Source organism: Otolemur garnettii, unplaced genomic scaffold, assembly GCF_000181295.1.
Source record: "Otolemur garnettii isolate 467f Iridium unplaced genomic scaffold, OtoGar3 scaffold00264, whole genome shotgun sequence".
Taxonomy (NCBI): Eukaryota; Metazoa; Chordata; class Mammalia; order Primates; family Galagidae; genus Otolemur; species Otolemur garnettii.
This window is the reverse complement of record NW_003852659.1, coordinates 1,175,651-1,192,018: the sequence shown is the minus strand read 5'-3', so window position 1 is coordinate 1,192,018 and position 16,368 is coordinate 1,175,651. Positions and strand designations below refer to the sequence as shown.

Sequence of the window (16,368 nt, the reverse complement as noted above, 5' to 3'; positions counted from 1 at the left end):
TGAGGATGGGAACACCAGCCCTGGGATGATTGAAGGAGATGTCTGGAGGGTCCTGAGCTGAAAACTGTGATCTGAGGGGTGGGAGGTGTCTTGGGACCCAGCCTCTGATTTCCTAACAGGAACTGTCCCCAAACCCATCATCTGGGCTGAACCAGACTCTGTGATAACCCAGGGAAGCCCCGTGACCATCTGGTGTCAGGGGACACTGGATGCCCTGGAATACCGACTATATGCACAGGGACTCTTCTGGGGCAGAAATGAACCAGTGGATCCTGGGAACAAGGCTAATTTCAGCATCCAGTACATGACAGAATACTATGCAATGGGATATCACTGTTACTATCACACCCCTGCTGGATGGTCAAATCACAGTGACACCCTGGAGCTGGTGGTGACAGGTGAGAGGACACCTGGAGGTCCCAGCCCCAAGCTCTGCCCTCAGGAAGGGGGTCTGATGTCAGGGGTGTCTCCCTCTCATAGCCCAGCCCAGGGGTGATGTGGGAGGTGAGAGCCCCATTTAACATGTCTGCCTCCTTCTCTCCTAGGAGTCTATAGCAAACCCATCCTCTCAGCTCTGCCGAGCCCTGTGGTGACCTCAGGGGGGAATGTGACCCTTCAGTGTGGATCACAGAAGGGATTTAGCAAGTTTACTTTGATCAAGGAAGGAGAACCAAAGCTCTCCTGGACACTGGACTCACAGCCTCTCTCCAATGGGCAGTTCCAGGCCCTGTTCCCTGTGGGTCCTGTGACTCCTGGGCACAGGTGGATGTTCAGATGCTATGGCTATTACAGGAGAAAACCCCAGGTGTGGTCAGAACTCAGTGACCCCCTGGAGCTCGTGGTCTCAGGTGAAGACCCCTGACCCTGCCCTCTCTGAGATCAAAGGGCTAGCTCAGGGCCCTGCCCCAGGAGAGTTCTAGGCTGGGATGGGATGAGGGGATCTGAAGGAGGGTCAGCAGAGGGTCTCACCCTCAGAGGGGAGGAGGCTAACAAGGGTCTAACAAGAGTAGGTGCCCTACTCTTTCCCCCATCACCTGCATCTGGAAGATAACAGGAGGGTGCGGGGAGGGTCTTGAGGAGGCCATAGGGCAATATTGGAGGAGAGAGTTTGAGAGGAGGTGGAGGCTCCATGGGTACCGTCACTTCTCACTCGCTCCCTGTGTCATTCCCAGGATCCTCTATACAGCCTGGCTCCTCAACCACAAAGCCAACCTCAACAGCTAGTAAGTCTCAGTGGCATCTAGGCTTAGAAGCAACACAGTCCTTCCCACCCCAGGAAGCCCCAGCCCTCACCCTCCTCTTGTCCTTATTCTCAGGACCCTCTGTGAAGCCCAGGCCCCCACCTACAGGGCCCACCTCAGCACCTGGTGGGTCACTACCTTGTCTCACAGGGAGCAAGGCCTCCCCCGGGGCAGTTCTGCGTCTCTCAGGATCTCCCTCCCCTCAAATGCGCAAGGGTGGGCTGTGTCCAGGGAGCTGAGAGTCAGGCAGAAATGCAGGGGAACCACAGTCTCCCAGGAGTGCTAATGCTGTCCAGTGAGGAGTAGGAGTCCAGGCAGGGGAGAGGTAGGTCCCAGGCTTGGGGAGGGACCAGCTGCAGTGGGAAGCAGACAGCCCCAGGAAGGAGAATAAAAGGTGTCCTGGGTACTAGACTCATAGCCTCCCTCCAATGAGCCGGGCCAGGCCCTGTTACCTTTGGGCCCCATGACACCCGGGCACAGGTGGATGTTCAGATGCTATGGCTATTACAGGAACATCCCCCAGGTGTGGTCAGAACCCAGTGACCCCCTGGAGCTCCTGGTCTCAGGTGAGGAGGTTTTGTCTCAGCTCCTGGTCTCAGGTGAGCTCCTGGTCTCAGGTGAGGAGTGTTCATGTTTTGAGACCTGAAATATGTCACAGTGAGCCTTGCTCCCAGGAATCCCAAGATGGGAGATAGGGTGAGGGACCAAGGGCTCTCAGCGCCAGAGACCCCAGGAGAGAGACAGTGAGAACTGCAGGGCCAGGACAAGACACTAAGGGTTGGCAGGAGCCAGACCCTACAGCTCATGGCCTGCCCTTCCCCCAGCATGTGTCTAGGAAGCCCTCCTCCTCACCCTACAGGGCCCTGTCCTGGCCCTTGAACAGAGCCTGACCCTCCAGTGTTGCTCTGATGTAGGCTACGACAGATTTACTTTGTCCCAGGAGGGGGTACCTGTCCTCACTAAGCACCCTGGCTGGCAGCCCCAGGCTGGACTCTCTCAGGCCAACTTCCTCCTGGGCCCTGTGAATGGCTCCCATGGGGATCAGTACAGATGCTATGGTAGATACAATCTCTTCTTCGAGTGGTCAGCCTTGAGTGACCCCCTGCACATCCTGATCTCAGGTGAGGACCCCTGAGCTCAAGGGGTAAGCTCAGGGCCCTGTCACAAGAGAGCTCTGGGAAAACGAGAAATGACAGAGAGAAGAGGATGGGTACCAGGGGAGGGTCCAGCCAAGATAGGAGGAAAGAGAGGAGACCTCCCACCCCTGGGCACCTTCCCCTAAAGTATCAGTGAGGGTAAAGGGCAGGAAAGGTGGGGTGAGATGTGGGTGAACCTCAGAGGAAAGTGATGAGACTGAGAGTAGAAGACAAAGGCCCCCACCCACCCACCTGTTGATGTCTCTATCTCAGAATCAGATCCTCTCGGTGTCCCAACCCCTCACTACCATGTCCTGACCCCATGAGTGATGGAAAATGTTATCTTGATCCCAGAGAAACTTCCAGACTCATTTCAATTCTATTCCCAATATTGAGGGCAGGGGTCTGCTCCCCAAAGGAACAGGGTGGACATTTAGTGAGGGGCCCATGTGGCTTCTGGAGCTCTGAGAATGGAGCAGCTGTGACCTCTGTGGGCATCAGAAGGGAGGGAAGTGTCCAAGGTCCAGGCAGAGAGAGGGGCTAGAGCTGAAGGGAGGAGGGACTAGGTGTGCCCCCTCTCTGAGCAGGAGCCATCTCTACTCAATGGGGAGCCAGGAGTAGGGAGGACACAGGGCAGGTACTTAGTTTGGGGGTTGGTTGTGAGGGGCCCAGGAGGGGTAGAGTCTGAATGGGCTCTACCTTCCTTGGAAGCTGGAACTTCTGTGAAAGCCTTGGCCCTTCCTGCCCTGGGTTCCACATATGAATGATGGGGAGCTGCCTGGGGGGTGACCTCCAAACATCCCTCTTTCTGACCCCATGGGGCAACTGGGATGTGGCTCACCCTACACCTGCTCCCACCTTCAGCCCTCTCTGGGCCTATCCTGCTTCTTCAATAAATGAGACTTATCAGGGTTAAAATGCTGCAGGAGACATGGGCAGGTGCATGAGGTTTTTATCCATCAGATCTGAACTCTCTGCTTAGTAAGAGGAAGCCAGAATATTATGAAACAGCAAAGATTTACAAAACCCCACTGGTCAGGATCTCCCAGGCCTCACATGACATCTGCCTATTTGCTGAATCCACACCCCACACAGCTCTGCCTGACTCCAGGCCCCTGCCCTGTCTGGGAGGATGTTTGGTGAGGAAGAGGAGGACAGGCTGGGTCAGCAGGGTGTGGTGTCCAGGCCTGATAGGAGACAGGGTGATCTGGGGCAGGGGAGGTGGAGAACAGGCTGGCGACTTGGAGAGAGGACAGATGGATGCCCCCTGGACAGCACATAATTTCTCATGTCCAAGAGTCCCTCACAAAACAAGTCAAACTCTGAAACTGGTGAGTAAGGAGAGGCTCTTGATCATGGGCTGGGCACAGAGGGTCAGGCCCTGTCCAGGGCAGGTTGGTGTCCTGGGGGAACATCCAGGGACCCTGGTGACTTTTGTCTGCCCTGAGCTCTCTGGCCTCTTGTCCTCAGTGCACAGCCCCACAACCCCAGGATCATACTATGGAGAATCTCATCCGCATGGGCATGGCTGCCTTGATCCTGGTGGCCCTTGGGATTCTGCTGTTTCAGGAGTGGCCTGGCCAGAGAAGCCCCCAAGATGTCACCAGGTGACTCCAGAGACAGCAAAGCACCATCCGGTGCGGGAGAGCCTTGGAGGTAACTCTGATGCTCCTGGAAGTTTCTGAAATTAAATCTAGGGCACGTGCTATCAGGACTGTCTGCGGTCATTTCCAGAGGGAGAGATCAGTGTTTGAATTCAGGGATGCTGTGTGGAGTGTGTCTGAATAGGACATTAAACTCTGATACTTTTCCTCTCCACCAATGTCGACTGCCCTTGCCGATCCCCTCCTTTTCCCACCCCAGGCATGAAGCTGCATCCCACGTGGCAGCTCTGAGTCCGGAACTCTGCACATCTGCACAATCTGGTCAACTGTTAGGTCACAGAGTTTTTTTTTTCTTTCTAACTGCCCCATTCCCTGATGCATTTCATCAGTCTCTATCATTTCACTTCAGAGTTCCAAACTTTGTCCAATAACTACGTGAGAATGGGAGATCAATTTTCAACCAGGAAAATGTGTAAATAAAAAATGATGCCCTGCAAGAGTGCAAGTCAAACTCATCAAGTATAGAACATAAATGTCTTAACACAATAATTAAGTAAATGAGGTGAAAGCTATATTAATTAGTTTGATGTAAGCACTCCAAAAAAGAATTAACACATTGTACCCCACAAATGCATAAATGTATACATTATCTATGTGTATATGACTTAATAAAAGGAATAAATAAATAAACAAAATGATGCCCTGACACCCCATCTGAACCCTAAAGCTCCTCACCCTTTATGAAATGTTCTCTAGTTTCTCCAGAGATGTCCCCACTTGGTACCGTCACACCACTTACTGTTATTCTACCCTCCAGCTCCCAGAGATCTATGTGTCAACTTCCAGACAGGACTGAGAACGTGCAGTGTGTGCTGCTCTGGGCAGGCTTATTTCATGGAAGTTCTGTCCACACTGCTGAAAGTAACGGGATGTGCTTTCTGATGTCGAAGTACTACCCCCTGTGTGTACACCTCATTCCCTTATCCTCTCACCCATTCATGTCTGTTATGTTGAATCCGTGTGCCTTGGCTGTTGGGGATGATGCTGTAGTAACAGGAGGGCCCGTGTCTCCCCTCAGTGCAGTGAAGTCCTTTCCTTTGGACGTGCACTCAGCTCTGTGGATGTGCATCACAAGGCAGTTCTATGTTTAGTGTTTAGAACGACGTCCTCTCCTGTTGTCCATGGTGACTGTCCCCAGGCACATTCCCCCCAATGTGTACAAGTGCTTCCCTGCCAGAATCTGCTCTTTTCTTGATAATAGCCATTTTAACTGGGAAATGGCCTTTTTCTACTTTATTACCTATCTTTCTTTGCCATCAGTTTAGAGATCTGGGATTGAAGCATGGTGCTGAGAGCCACAGGCTGCACAAGGCACTGAAGGGCAAACACGGTGGCTCTTGACATGTTACAGTGAACAGGGTGAGTGGGCATCAAGTTCTCCTCCCAATGTGACCTCCACCTGATCACTTTACCCTTTGTTCAATCAGAGACGGAGCTACTACCCAGGTGAAAAAATGGGTCACGTCATAGGACATACAACTGAATATTTAAAATCACCATATAAGTTTCTGGGCCTACTGCGTTCAAAGAATCTGAATTGTAAATCCAGACACTAATATAAATGTGGGCACTATTTGGTTTCATTTTTTCATTTTACTTTTTCCATTTATTAAGTCATATATACATAGATCATGAATAAATTTATGCATATGTGGGATACAATGTGGTGATTTTTTATACTATTTTAGAGGTGGGTTCAATGGGCACTGGATTCAGGGTCACATAGAGCTCGGGTCTAGACATAACAACACTCAGTGTCCCTTTTCTTTTCTTGGATGATAAAGAAGAGAAAGGCAACTGGGTGCAGCTGGTGCTCATCTGGGGTTCAAGTTTGTCCTTATTCCATTTCTAGATGGAATTTTACTGGGTGCCTGACCTTGGAGAAGAGAAACAGTCTCAGCAAGACTTGGTGCTGTCATTCTTAAAGTAAAGGCGTTATTTGTTGTTGTTGTTGTTTTAAATCTCCATCTTTTTTAATCTCTGAATAGTATTCCATGCTATACATATACCACAATTTTTTAATCCATTCATGAGTTAATGGGCATTTGGGCTGCTTCCCCAACTTGGCAATTATGAATTGGCCTGCAATAAACATTCTGGTGCATGTGACTTTATTGTAAAATGATTTTTGTTCTTTTGGGTAGATATCAGGGAATGGGATTGCAGAATCAAATGGAAGGTCAACTTTTAATTCCTTGAGATTTCTCCATTCTTTTTTCCAAAAAGGCTATATTAATTTGCAATCCCACCAGCAGTATAGAAGTGTTTCTTTCTCTCCACATTTTTGTGTTTTTTTGGAATAGAAAAGTGTACGTTTATTTTATATTAGAGAACAGGAAGAGAGTGGAGGAAAGAGATGAGAAAGAGAGAGAAGAGACCAGAGAGCAGGGAGTGGGGAAGGGGAAAATGGTAGGGGAGAGAAATGGAGCCAGAGAATGGCATGGCATCCCAGAGAAAGAAAGATGGAGCCCTAGACTACGGGGAAAGGGGAGTGGGGGAAGGGAGGGGGGAGGATGGGTGAAGAGAATGATATTGTGGGGATCACGCCTATAATTTATCCTATTAGGGTACATGTGAATTTGTCTAAAGGTCAAATATAAATGTCTTAACACAACAATTACGAGAAAGACATGATGGCTATGTTAGCCAGTTGGATGAGAGTTTTCCAAACTGGATATGGAAGCAACACACTGTATCCTATGATAGAATTAATGTACACAAGTATGATCTAATAAAAAATAAATTTAAAAAAAAAAAGAAAGGGATGAGCCAGCCCCAAGGTCCAATGTGAAGATGTTATTTGGATCAATTTTCCTCAAGTCTAAAATAAAATCTTTTTCTCTCCAATGATTCATCCTTAATGACCATATTTGCTTTAATGGTCTCTTTAAGGCAATATGAGCTTTTAAAGTTAAGTGCCTCAAATACTTCCAGCCTCTGCAATTGCACAATTCTAAATTTCTTACTGCACCTTCACAGACTGTATTTATGACAATAGCACACTTCCCTCACTGCCAAAATCTCAGTGAGTTTCCTATGACTCTATTCACAAAGATTAACAAACTAGGTGACTTAAACCATATACATTTATTCTCTTGCAATTCTGGATGCAGTCCCCTCCCCATTCCCAGGTGATGGTCCCTTGGGAGACCCCAGGTCATTTTTCCCATTAAGCAAAATGAGCAACCAGGGGCATTGATCAAAGTTCTTCCCACTGGGAGGATTTCACATCACCACTGTCTTTCGGAGATACCCCAGAAAGGGGACCCCATGCCTCATTTGTTCACCTTTGGGTGGGGCCTGCACATCACAGAGAACCGTTCAATAATCATTCTCAATCTTCTCTTCCTCTCTCACCTGATGGCAGGGAAACCCCTAGAGTTGCCCTCACAACATAGATTGAAGACACACCATGGGGATTCTGATAGTTGTTGGGTCTATGCATTCCAGAACCAGGGATATAGTTGCAGGATCAGTTTGGGAATCCACTGAATCCACAAGCAGACAGACTTAAGCTTTCTTTTTTTAATTCTTTATTAAATCATAACTGTGTACATTCATGCATTTATGGAGCACAATGAGCTGATTTGATATATAATGTGGAAACTTACATCTGACTAATTAACAAAACCGTCTTCTTGCTTACTTATTTGTCAGACTTAAGCTTTTTAAGCTCTACTAACCATGTGACCTTGATAAAGCCCAACTGTGACATGAAGTCACAGTGATGATTTGTCTCTCCTACGATTAGTCAGGTCAGAATCAGTGTGCAGTAGTCCCAATATGGGCGATAATTTCCAGTCCCCAAATGCACAGTTATCAGGATAAAATGCTGTAGGTCATTTAGGGAAAACTGAAAACAAAATCAACAGTGTAAACTCTTGGCAGTTTATCAGGAGCTGTGACCTCAACAGGACATGTCCATTCCTTTCACTCAAGGGGGTCTGAGTCTATGTACTAGCTGAAGTCTAGGAATTGTTTGAGGGACAGCAGTTTTCCATTTTTATAATTCAGGATAGATTTTTTTTTTCTCACCTGATCTAGAAATTTTCTGCTGACACAGATCAGTAAAAATTTAGTGCATTACCTGTCTGTTTGTTTCACTTCGTGGAACACCACACTCAGCTAGCGGACACCAGAGGTCTGCAGGAGTCGGGCCATGCCGAGGGCTGCTTTGACCCTGCTGTCCATCACAGCGTCCACAGCCACCTTGCCTTTGGTGGTTGAATTCTGCCACTTGACCCTGACACGCTGGGATGAATTAGCCCCATGGCATTCAGGTTTCCTAGTTGAGTGTCTGCCCTTTCCACTGTAGGTTCTGACCTATGGGGAAGAACAAACTCAGAGCTCTCAGGAATGCCTGGGTGCCCTCAAAAATTATCCATACAGTATTGTTCAGAGGTAAATATGGGTCTTCCAGTGTGGCGAGTGGATCCTAATCAATAAATCCTCTATAACATTGCAATCTCCCTAACTCTTTGAATCTTTTCCTCTAAACTAAACTAAGGCAGGTCTGGCTTTTTAATTTTATTTGCTGTGGCCCAACTTTTACTCTATGATTCTGTCAATCAACCAGACACCCTACAGAACCACTTTTCTCTTTCTTTCTTTTTTTTTTTGAAACAGAGTCTCACCTTGGTAAAGGGCTATGGCATCATAGCTCACAGCAACCTCAAACTCGTGGTCTCAAGTGAATCTCTTGCCTCAGCTTCTGAGTAGCTTATCCCATCCTCTCCCTTCCTCTCCCCCCTCACTTCACCTCCCCTCTCTCCTTCCCTTCTCTCCTTCTCTCCTATCTCTTGGTCTCCTATCTCTTTCTCTCTCTCTCCACCCCCTTCCTTCATTCTCTCTCTGTCTCTGTCTTTTCTGTCTCTTGAGCTTTGTTCTCTCAGCTGCACACAACTAATAGCTACTAATACCTGTCAGTACTTTGAACTCTTAACAAGTGTTTTTCTGAGATCATCCCAAATCCCCATGCAAGCATTGTCACTGTACTCACAAATGAAATGATAATCACTTCTCAGTGAGGAGATGACCTCACGTGTTCCAAACCTTTATCTCAAGCTCAAGATGCCCCTTTCACACAGGTGCTCAGACCGTGACCATGGCAGCACCTCTGCTAGTGTCAAATGGCATTTGGTAAGTAGGCCTTCCTTTTTGATAGAGAATCATATCTTTAGAGCAATGAAATATTAGGCATATGAAAAATGTAATATGTACATACAATTCTTTTTTTTCCCCCTTAGGGTCAACACTGACCATTAAAAGAAACGTGAAGCTCAAGTACTTTGTGAGGGTTCTGGAGACATAGAGCAGTCTCTCCAAACAAATATGCCGACCTCACACTCTTCACTGTCCTGCTCCTAACAGGGTTAATAGCATGTTGAGTTCTTGAGTTCTGCTTACACACCCATTGTCTAAGGGAAACTTCTATTTAGGGCATTTAAAAATTTTTCAAGTGGTGTCATGTTGTGCTTTCTCTGGCAATGACAGAGGTCTCTGAATGCCTGCAGTGAGGACCGCAGAATTTCATGCCTCACGTCCTTCCTCGTGGTTTCTGGGGAGCAGGATGCAATTATTGCCCCAGAAATTTTATTCTATAGAAAATGTCTGGCATGGGTTTGAAGAGTGTAAACAATACCTTAATACCTAACAGAGAGAGAAAAAATGTTCTATTTCCAAAAAGGGACTGAGAGATCTCAAGGCTTATAGAGCAGGAATGATCAGGGACTGTCAATGTGTGAAGGTCTGAGTGCAGCTCTGACACTTAGCCAGATTTCAAAGTGCCTTAATAGTCCCCAAACCTTTGCTCCTGCTCTGGATCCACTGGGATCTAAAGCTCAAGCTTTCCAAAGCTCAACTCCATCCTTAAGCAGTGGAAACACAGTGTGTTCTGACTGCTGAGCTCCCAGCCACAAGAGCTGTGGGGTGAGGGTTCTCTTGTTACTAGGATGAGAGTAACAATGTAAGATGTAATTTGTTTGTTTAAAAATCACTTTGATGGTAGGGGGACCACACCTATGAAGCATATTGCAAGTACAAATTGGATCTATCAGGTGTAGAGCATAAATGTCTACTCCTGTAAATGGGTAAATGAGGTGAAGGCTATATTGATTAGTAGGATGTAAGCACTCCAATTCGTACAAATGATCAACACATTGAATCCCATAATGGCATAAATGTACTTATGAAATATGTATGAATGACTTAGTGTCAAAACATTTTAATGCCATGTACTACAAAATCTTCAATTCAAGCCATTTTCAAAGAAATATTTACTTGCACAGTAAGCCCTGACATTTTTCATACTTATATTCTATAAGCATTCTATTTAAAAGTTAGTAGATCTTGCACATTTTTAATCTCTATATCTATTTATTTGCCTATGTAGTTCACATTATCTTCTAGACATTTTTATGTACTCGGTTTGCTGTAACTAAGTTATATTTGTAGTTTTTAAAGTATGTAGTAAATTTGTTTCCCCAATGATAATCAGTTTCATTTCCCAGTCTGGTCTTGTATTTTACCATAACGATGTATTTAAGAATTTTGGGATTTCATTATAAATGCACTGTTCATGTGTCCATATTTTGTTGGCCAACTTATTTAAGGTATTTTTTCCAGGTCTTATCTCATGTCCTTCATTTTCTTGCAATATTTCTTGTCCCTTGACTTAACTATATAGTTGATTTGTACAATGACAAAGCTTTACTTAAGCATTTCGACCACAATTTCAAATATAGCACTGTCTCTAGAAAGAAAAATCTGTAAATAATTGTTTGATCCAGGATTTATGTGGTTATTTTTTAATTTGGGGGGTTCATTGAGGGTATAAAGAATTAGGTTACACCGCTTGCATTTGTTAGGCAAAGTACTTCTTATGGTTGTGTACACCCCAAAAGGTGTGTCATATACTGCAACCCCCATCCTCCTCCCCCTCCCTCATTCCCATGCCCCTCCTTGAATTGATTTGTGTTCTTCTATCATGAGGGTATGTATTAGATCATCTACTGACTTCATATTAGAATTGAGGACATTGGATTCTTGCTTCTCCATTCTTGTGATACCTTACTAAGAAGAATGTGTTCCAATTCTACCCAGGTTAATAACAAAAGATGTAAAGTCTCCACCTTTTTTAATGGCTGAAAGGTATTCCATGGCAGACATATACCACAGCTTGTTAATCCATTCCTGGGTTGGTGATCATCAATATTTATAAAATTCATTTTATTCTCCCTAGGATTTTACCTAGCAGTTTGCTACTGGATCATTTCCAAAGACTACAAAGGCGCCTTTGTCATTGCTGGAATATACATCGATGATTGTACTTTTTTTTGCCTTCTTCATTGTGTTTACTAGAGACATATGGAATTTTTAAAAATGGAAATTTCCAGTGCTGCAGTCTTATTTTCAAAAACTTTCATGTGCTGCTAGTTATAACCACTGTAATATTGAAAGGGGTGCTCTTTAATACTGAAAAGTAATAAAAAATAATGCGAAAGATAATGCCTCCTTATATACCACAGTTTTGACCAATTTGTGAATTTAGGAGTGGGAGTTGGTAAGTTTCACCTAAACAATAGACACATTTTACTTGTCTACTTTTTGAATTTTGTTAAATGTATATATTTAATACTCTTATATTATATCACTATATATTATGTTATATATTATATTAGTACATATTAGCACTTTTCATAATTTTTTATATACACTTAAATATATATGCATAGTCAAAATGCCATTAAAATAAAACACACTCATGTACTATGTCCCATTAGTTATTAGTTAAACAAAGGTAATTTCCCATGATATTCTGAATCTTTCTTTTTCTCATCTTCCTCCCATAACTCTAAGTCCTGGAGAATCAGTTGTCAACAGAATATCCTCCTCACACCCACAGCTTCCCAGGGCTCCCCGCCAGATGAACAGGGATGGCTCAGTCTCGTTCCGACTAAGGCTGCACAGGTTCAGTCATTGCAGTGTCACAAATAATAACTCTGTTAGAAACAGCTGAGTCTTGACAAGTTATTGATGTTTGTATTCACTTTGGAATAGTGGCTTTTGTGAGAAAAGACATTTCTGGATGCAATGAGCATAAAACAATTGTCTTTTCTCAGACTCTAGATTCCTCTGATTCAAATAAAAACTCCACCATCTCCTCTCAATGGAAGGATTAGTTTCTGTTAACTCAAACTGGGGCATCATCTTTCTTCTTCAGACTGGTGCTGGAATCCTTGGAAATTCTTCACTCTTTTGCTTTTATAACTTCACTATTGTTACTGCAAAGATCCTGAAACCCAGAGACCTGATCCTCACCCAGCTGGTCTTAGCTAACAGCTTGGTTCTCTTGTCCAAAGGGGTCCCTCAGACCATGGCAGCTTTTGGACTGAAATCTTTCCTGGATGAAGCTGGATGTAAACTTGTCTTCTATTTACACAGAGTGGCCAGAGGGGTTTCCCTGAGCACCACCTGCCTCCTCAGTGGCTTTCAGGCCATTAAGCTTTGCCCCAGTATCTCGAGGTGGCTGGACCTTCAAATTAGATCCCCAAGGTGCATTGTTTTCTTCTGTTTCCTCTGCTGGATCTTGCACCTGGTGGTAAATATCCATATTGCAAAGCATGTAACTGGCCCAACAAATAGCAAAAACCTGAGTATGGAAAAACTATACAGATACTGCTCCTCACCCTATCCAGGGAGGCTGGTCTTCTCAGTAACTGCAGTAGTTTACGTCTTCACAGATGGTGTGTGTGTGACCCTCATGGTCTGGACCAGCGGCTCCATGGTCGTCATCCTGCACAGGCACAAGCAGAGAGTCCAGCACATCCGCAGCCGCAGCCTCTCCCCCAGAACGGCTCATGAAACTAGAGCCACACACACCATCCTCATCCTGGTCAGCATGTTTGTCTCCTTTCACGCTCTAGCTGGTATTTTATCCTACAGGGTGACCCAGATGCAGAGCCCAGGCCACTGGCTGAGGGGCATCTCCTTCCTGGTGTCTTCAGGCTTCCCGACACTCAGCCCCTTTGTGTTCATTGTCAGTGACTCCCGAGTCTCAGGGTTCTGCTCTGCCTGCTGGACAAGGAAGACCATCTCTCCAAGTACAGCATCTATGCTGTAAGTTCCCTCCAGAATGTTGCACCATTTACTTAACCACCCTCCTATTCGTATGCTCACACATGCCAGATGAGGTACATGATCTGTGGAATTCTGTTTTGAGTAAAAGTGATAATAACTGTGACTTCCTATTGCTTATTAAAATGTCAAAAATGAACATGGTATAAATTGTTACTCGAATGTATGGTGAGTCCCCCAAAAATTAAACACAGAATTGCCATGTGATCCAGGAATTTCACTTCAGAGTATATATCCCAGAGAAATTCAGTGGATTGAACAGATAATAAAAACAGAATTGAAAAATAATCTCTAAATGAACTAAAATAAAAACACGATGCTTCAAACTATAAGATTCAGCAAAAGTAGTAACAAGGGGAAATTTTTGTGGTAAATGTCTGCATTTTAAAAAAAAAAAGAATGATAAAACAACAAATTAGAAAAAGAATGACCTTCAAACCTAGATGAAGGAAGCAAATGTGAGTCAGAGCAGAAATAAATCAGAGAATGGAAAATCAATAGAAAAAAACAACATAATGTGTTGGTATTTCGAAAAGATAAATAAAATCGATAAACCCTTAGCTGGATTAACTAAGAAAAAGAGAAAGAAACATCCCCTAGATAAAGGTAACACAACCTAAAAGTAAGTTGACGAATCTGGATCCTCTTGACTTTTTACAAAGGCACCAAAAACATACACTGAAAAAAAGACAGTCTCTTCAGTAAATGGTGCTGCAGATAAATTCAACTAGACCCTCTCTCTCACCACCCACAAACATCAACTCAAAATGTGTTAAAGACTTAAATTTAAAATCTAAAACTGTAAAACTAGTAGACAAAAGCATAAGGGAAAGTTTCCTTGACATAGATGTGGGCAAAGATTTTATGGAAAAGAATTCAAAATCAAGGGAAACCAAAGCAAAAGTAGACAAATGTGATTACATTAAACTACAAAAAGCTTGTGCACAGCAGACAAAAAAAGCAACCAGCAGAGTGAAGAGACAAACTAAAGGTGGGAGAAAATATTTTCAAACTGTATGTCTGGCAAGAGGTTAATATGTCTAAAGAACATATGAACAGAAAGTGCAAAGAACTCCAAAAACTCAGCAGAAAGAAAGCAAATGATACAATTTTTATAACGCACAAAAAGACCTGAATCCACATTTCTCAACAGCAGTGATTTTCAACCGGTGTGCCATGAAAGGATCTTCGGTGTGATGAGAAAAAAAATTTAAATATCATTAATTAAATTATTTTCAAAAGAAGTTCAAAGCACAATAACTATATTCTTTTTCTTTACTCCCTTTTCTGTTTAGTTCAACATAATTTAAGTGTGCCGTGGATATGTAACTACAGGTTCAAGTGTTCTGTGAGATAAAAAAAAAAGGCTGGAAAACACTCCTCAGACGGTCATGTTAATGGCTAGCCAGTATATGACGGAAAGCTCAACATCGGCAGTTATCAGAGTGAAGGGTACTGACTCAGCTCAGAACCAAAGACGTGTGAGGAGGAGGCTGCACCCTGAACACCAGGGGTTTCCTCTCCTCAAGACATATACCAAAAAACCTTCCTCTTAGCCAATAGGTGCCCTTAGTACTCCCAGGAGAGAGTGTGACCCTGCAGTGTTCCCCAGAGCTGGTTTAATAATTTCCATCTCAGATGGAGTCAGAAGCTTTTTCTCAGAATCTTCATTTGCAGGATATGGACTGACTTACCCTTTCAGGACAACTTTACTCTGAGTTCCTGGGCCCACCCCAGGGGAGAGCACATATTCTATGGCTCCCATAGCACCACCACCTGTTGTCACCACCCAGTGACCCTCTGGAGTTCACAGTGTAGGTAAGGCCTCTCCAACACCATGTGCATTGAGGGTCCAGACCCTCAGCTTGCAGCTGGAACCAGGATAGCAGTGGACTGGGGGCAGAAGGAAAGAGCACCATGGCTGGTCAGCACTGGGTGATCGCCCTCGTGCAGGGGTGGGAAAGACAGAGGAGTGCTGCCCTTTCCAGGCTTGCTCCGCCCAGCAGTCACAGGCAGCACTGGGTAAGAAGGAGGAGATCAGAGAGTGTGGGATTCCTGAGGCTGACCTCTGAGGAACAGAGGTGGAGCTGAAGGAGGCAGGAAGGGGCACTCACATGCACCTAACATCCCTGCCCCAAGCAGCAAGAGGAGTCTGCAGCCCCCCACCCACACAGACACGCTTCACAACTGCTGAGTAACAGAAGCCTCTTAGCCTAGAAGAGTCACAGTCTACCCAGTCCTGGGGTGACCTTCTCAGATTATCTGGCTTTGCTTGAAATCTTTACAAAAGGGATTGTTCCCAGAGAAGCTCAGGAGGAGGGTGGGGATGAAGAAAGGGGCCTCATGTCCTAAGCATCGGAGGGGCCAATAGTGCCTATGTGTGGTCATTGTGGGAGGAGACGTGAAGGGGGAGGGTCCAGCTGAGGTGGGGAGAGAAGGGTAGACAGCACGCTCACTTCTATCCACAGTGCTGATTTCCAGCGCTTGCCAAGAGACATTCTAAGAAACAGTGGGATCAGGCCCACAGCTGGAAGAGTACTGCAAAGGGAGCCTCTCCTTCTGGGTAACAGGGTGCCTGGGAATTCACCAAGAGTTCACATTTGTTTTTTATTTTTTCCTTTTAATTTTTATTAAATCATAACTGTGTATATTAATGCATTTGTGGGTTATAATGTGCTGATTTTATATAAAATTTGGAACACTTATATCAAACTGGTTAACATAGCCTTCGCCTCACTTACTTAACTATTGTGTTAAGACATTTATACTCTACTCTTAATAGATTTGACATGTACCCTTGCGATGTGCACCATAGGTGAGGTCCCACTGATTATCCTCCCTCGACCCAGCCTCCACTCTCCTCTCCCCTTCATCTTCCCTCTTTTATCCTGGACTATAGTTGTATTTTATCTTTCATACGAAAGTGTGGGTGATTATATATTGCTTTCATAATAGCACTGAGTACATTGGTTACTTTTTCTTACATTCTTGAGATACTTTACTAAGAAGAATATTTTCCACCTACATCCATGTAAACATAAAAGAAGTAAAGTCTCCATATTTTTTAAGGCTGCATAATATTCCATGTGGTACATATACCACAATTTGTTAACCCATTCATGGGTCGATGGGCACTTGGGCTTCTTCCATGACTTAGCAATTATGAATTTGGCTGCAATAAACATTTGGGTG

At 44.6% G+C, this 16,368-nt stretch overlaps 1 protein-coding gene across 2 annotated transcripts; it reads left to right on the top strand.

Annotated features, from left to right (window-relative positions):
- Positions 1-206: 206 nt before the first annotated feature.
- Positions 207-4,520, top strand: LOC105886355 (leukocyte immunoglobulin-like receptor subfamily A member 5). 2 transcript variants are annotated; one of them, XM_023508686.1, is made up of 6 exons: positions 207-398; positions 546-848; positions 1,173-1,223; positions 1,317-1,367; positions 3,855-4,033; positions 4,241-4,520. In XM_023508686.1, the coding sequence occupies exons 1-5, from the start codon at positions 305-307 to the stop codon at positions 3,986-3,988; spliced, it is 633 nt and encodes a 210-aa protein (XP_023364454.1). In that variant the 5' UTR covers positions 207-304; the 3' UTR covers positions 3,989-4,033; positions 4,241-4,520. The 2 variants fall into 2 exon arrangements, with proteins under 2 accessions (XP_023364454.1, XP_023364452.1); XM_023508684.1 differs by having other exon boundaries at positions 3,855-4,520.
- The last annotated feature ends 11,848 nt before the right edge of the window (positions 4,521-16,368 follow it).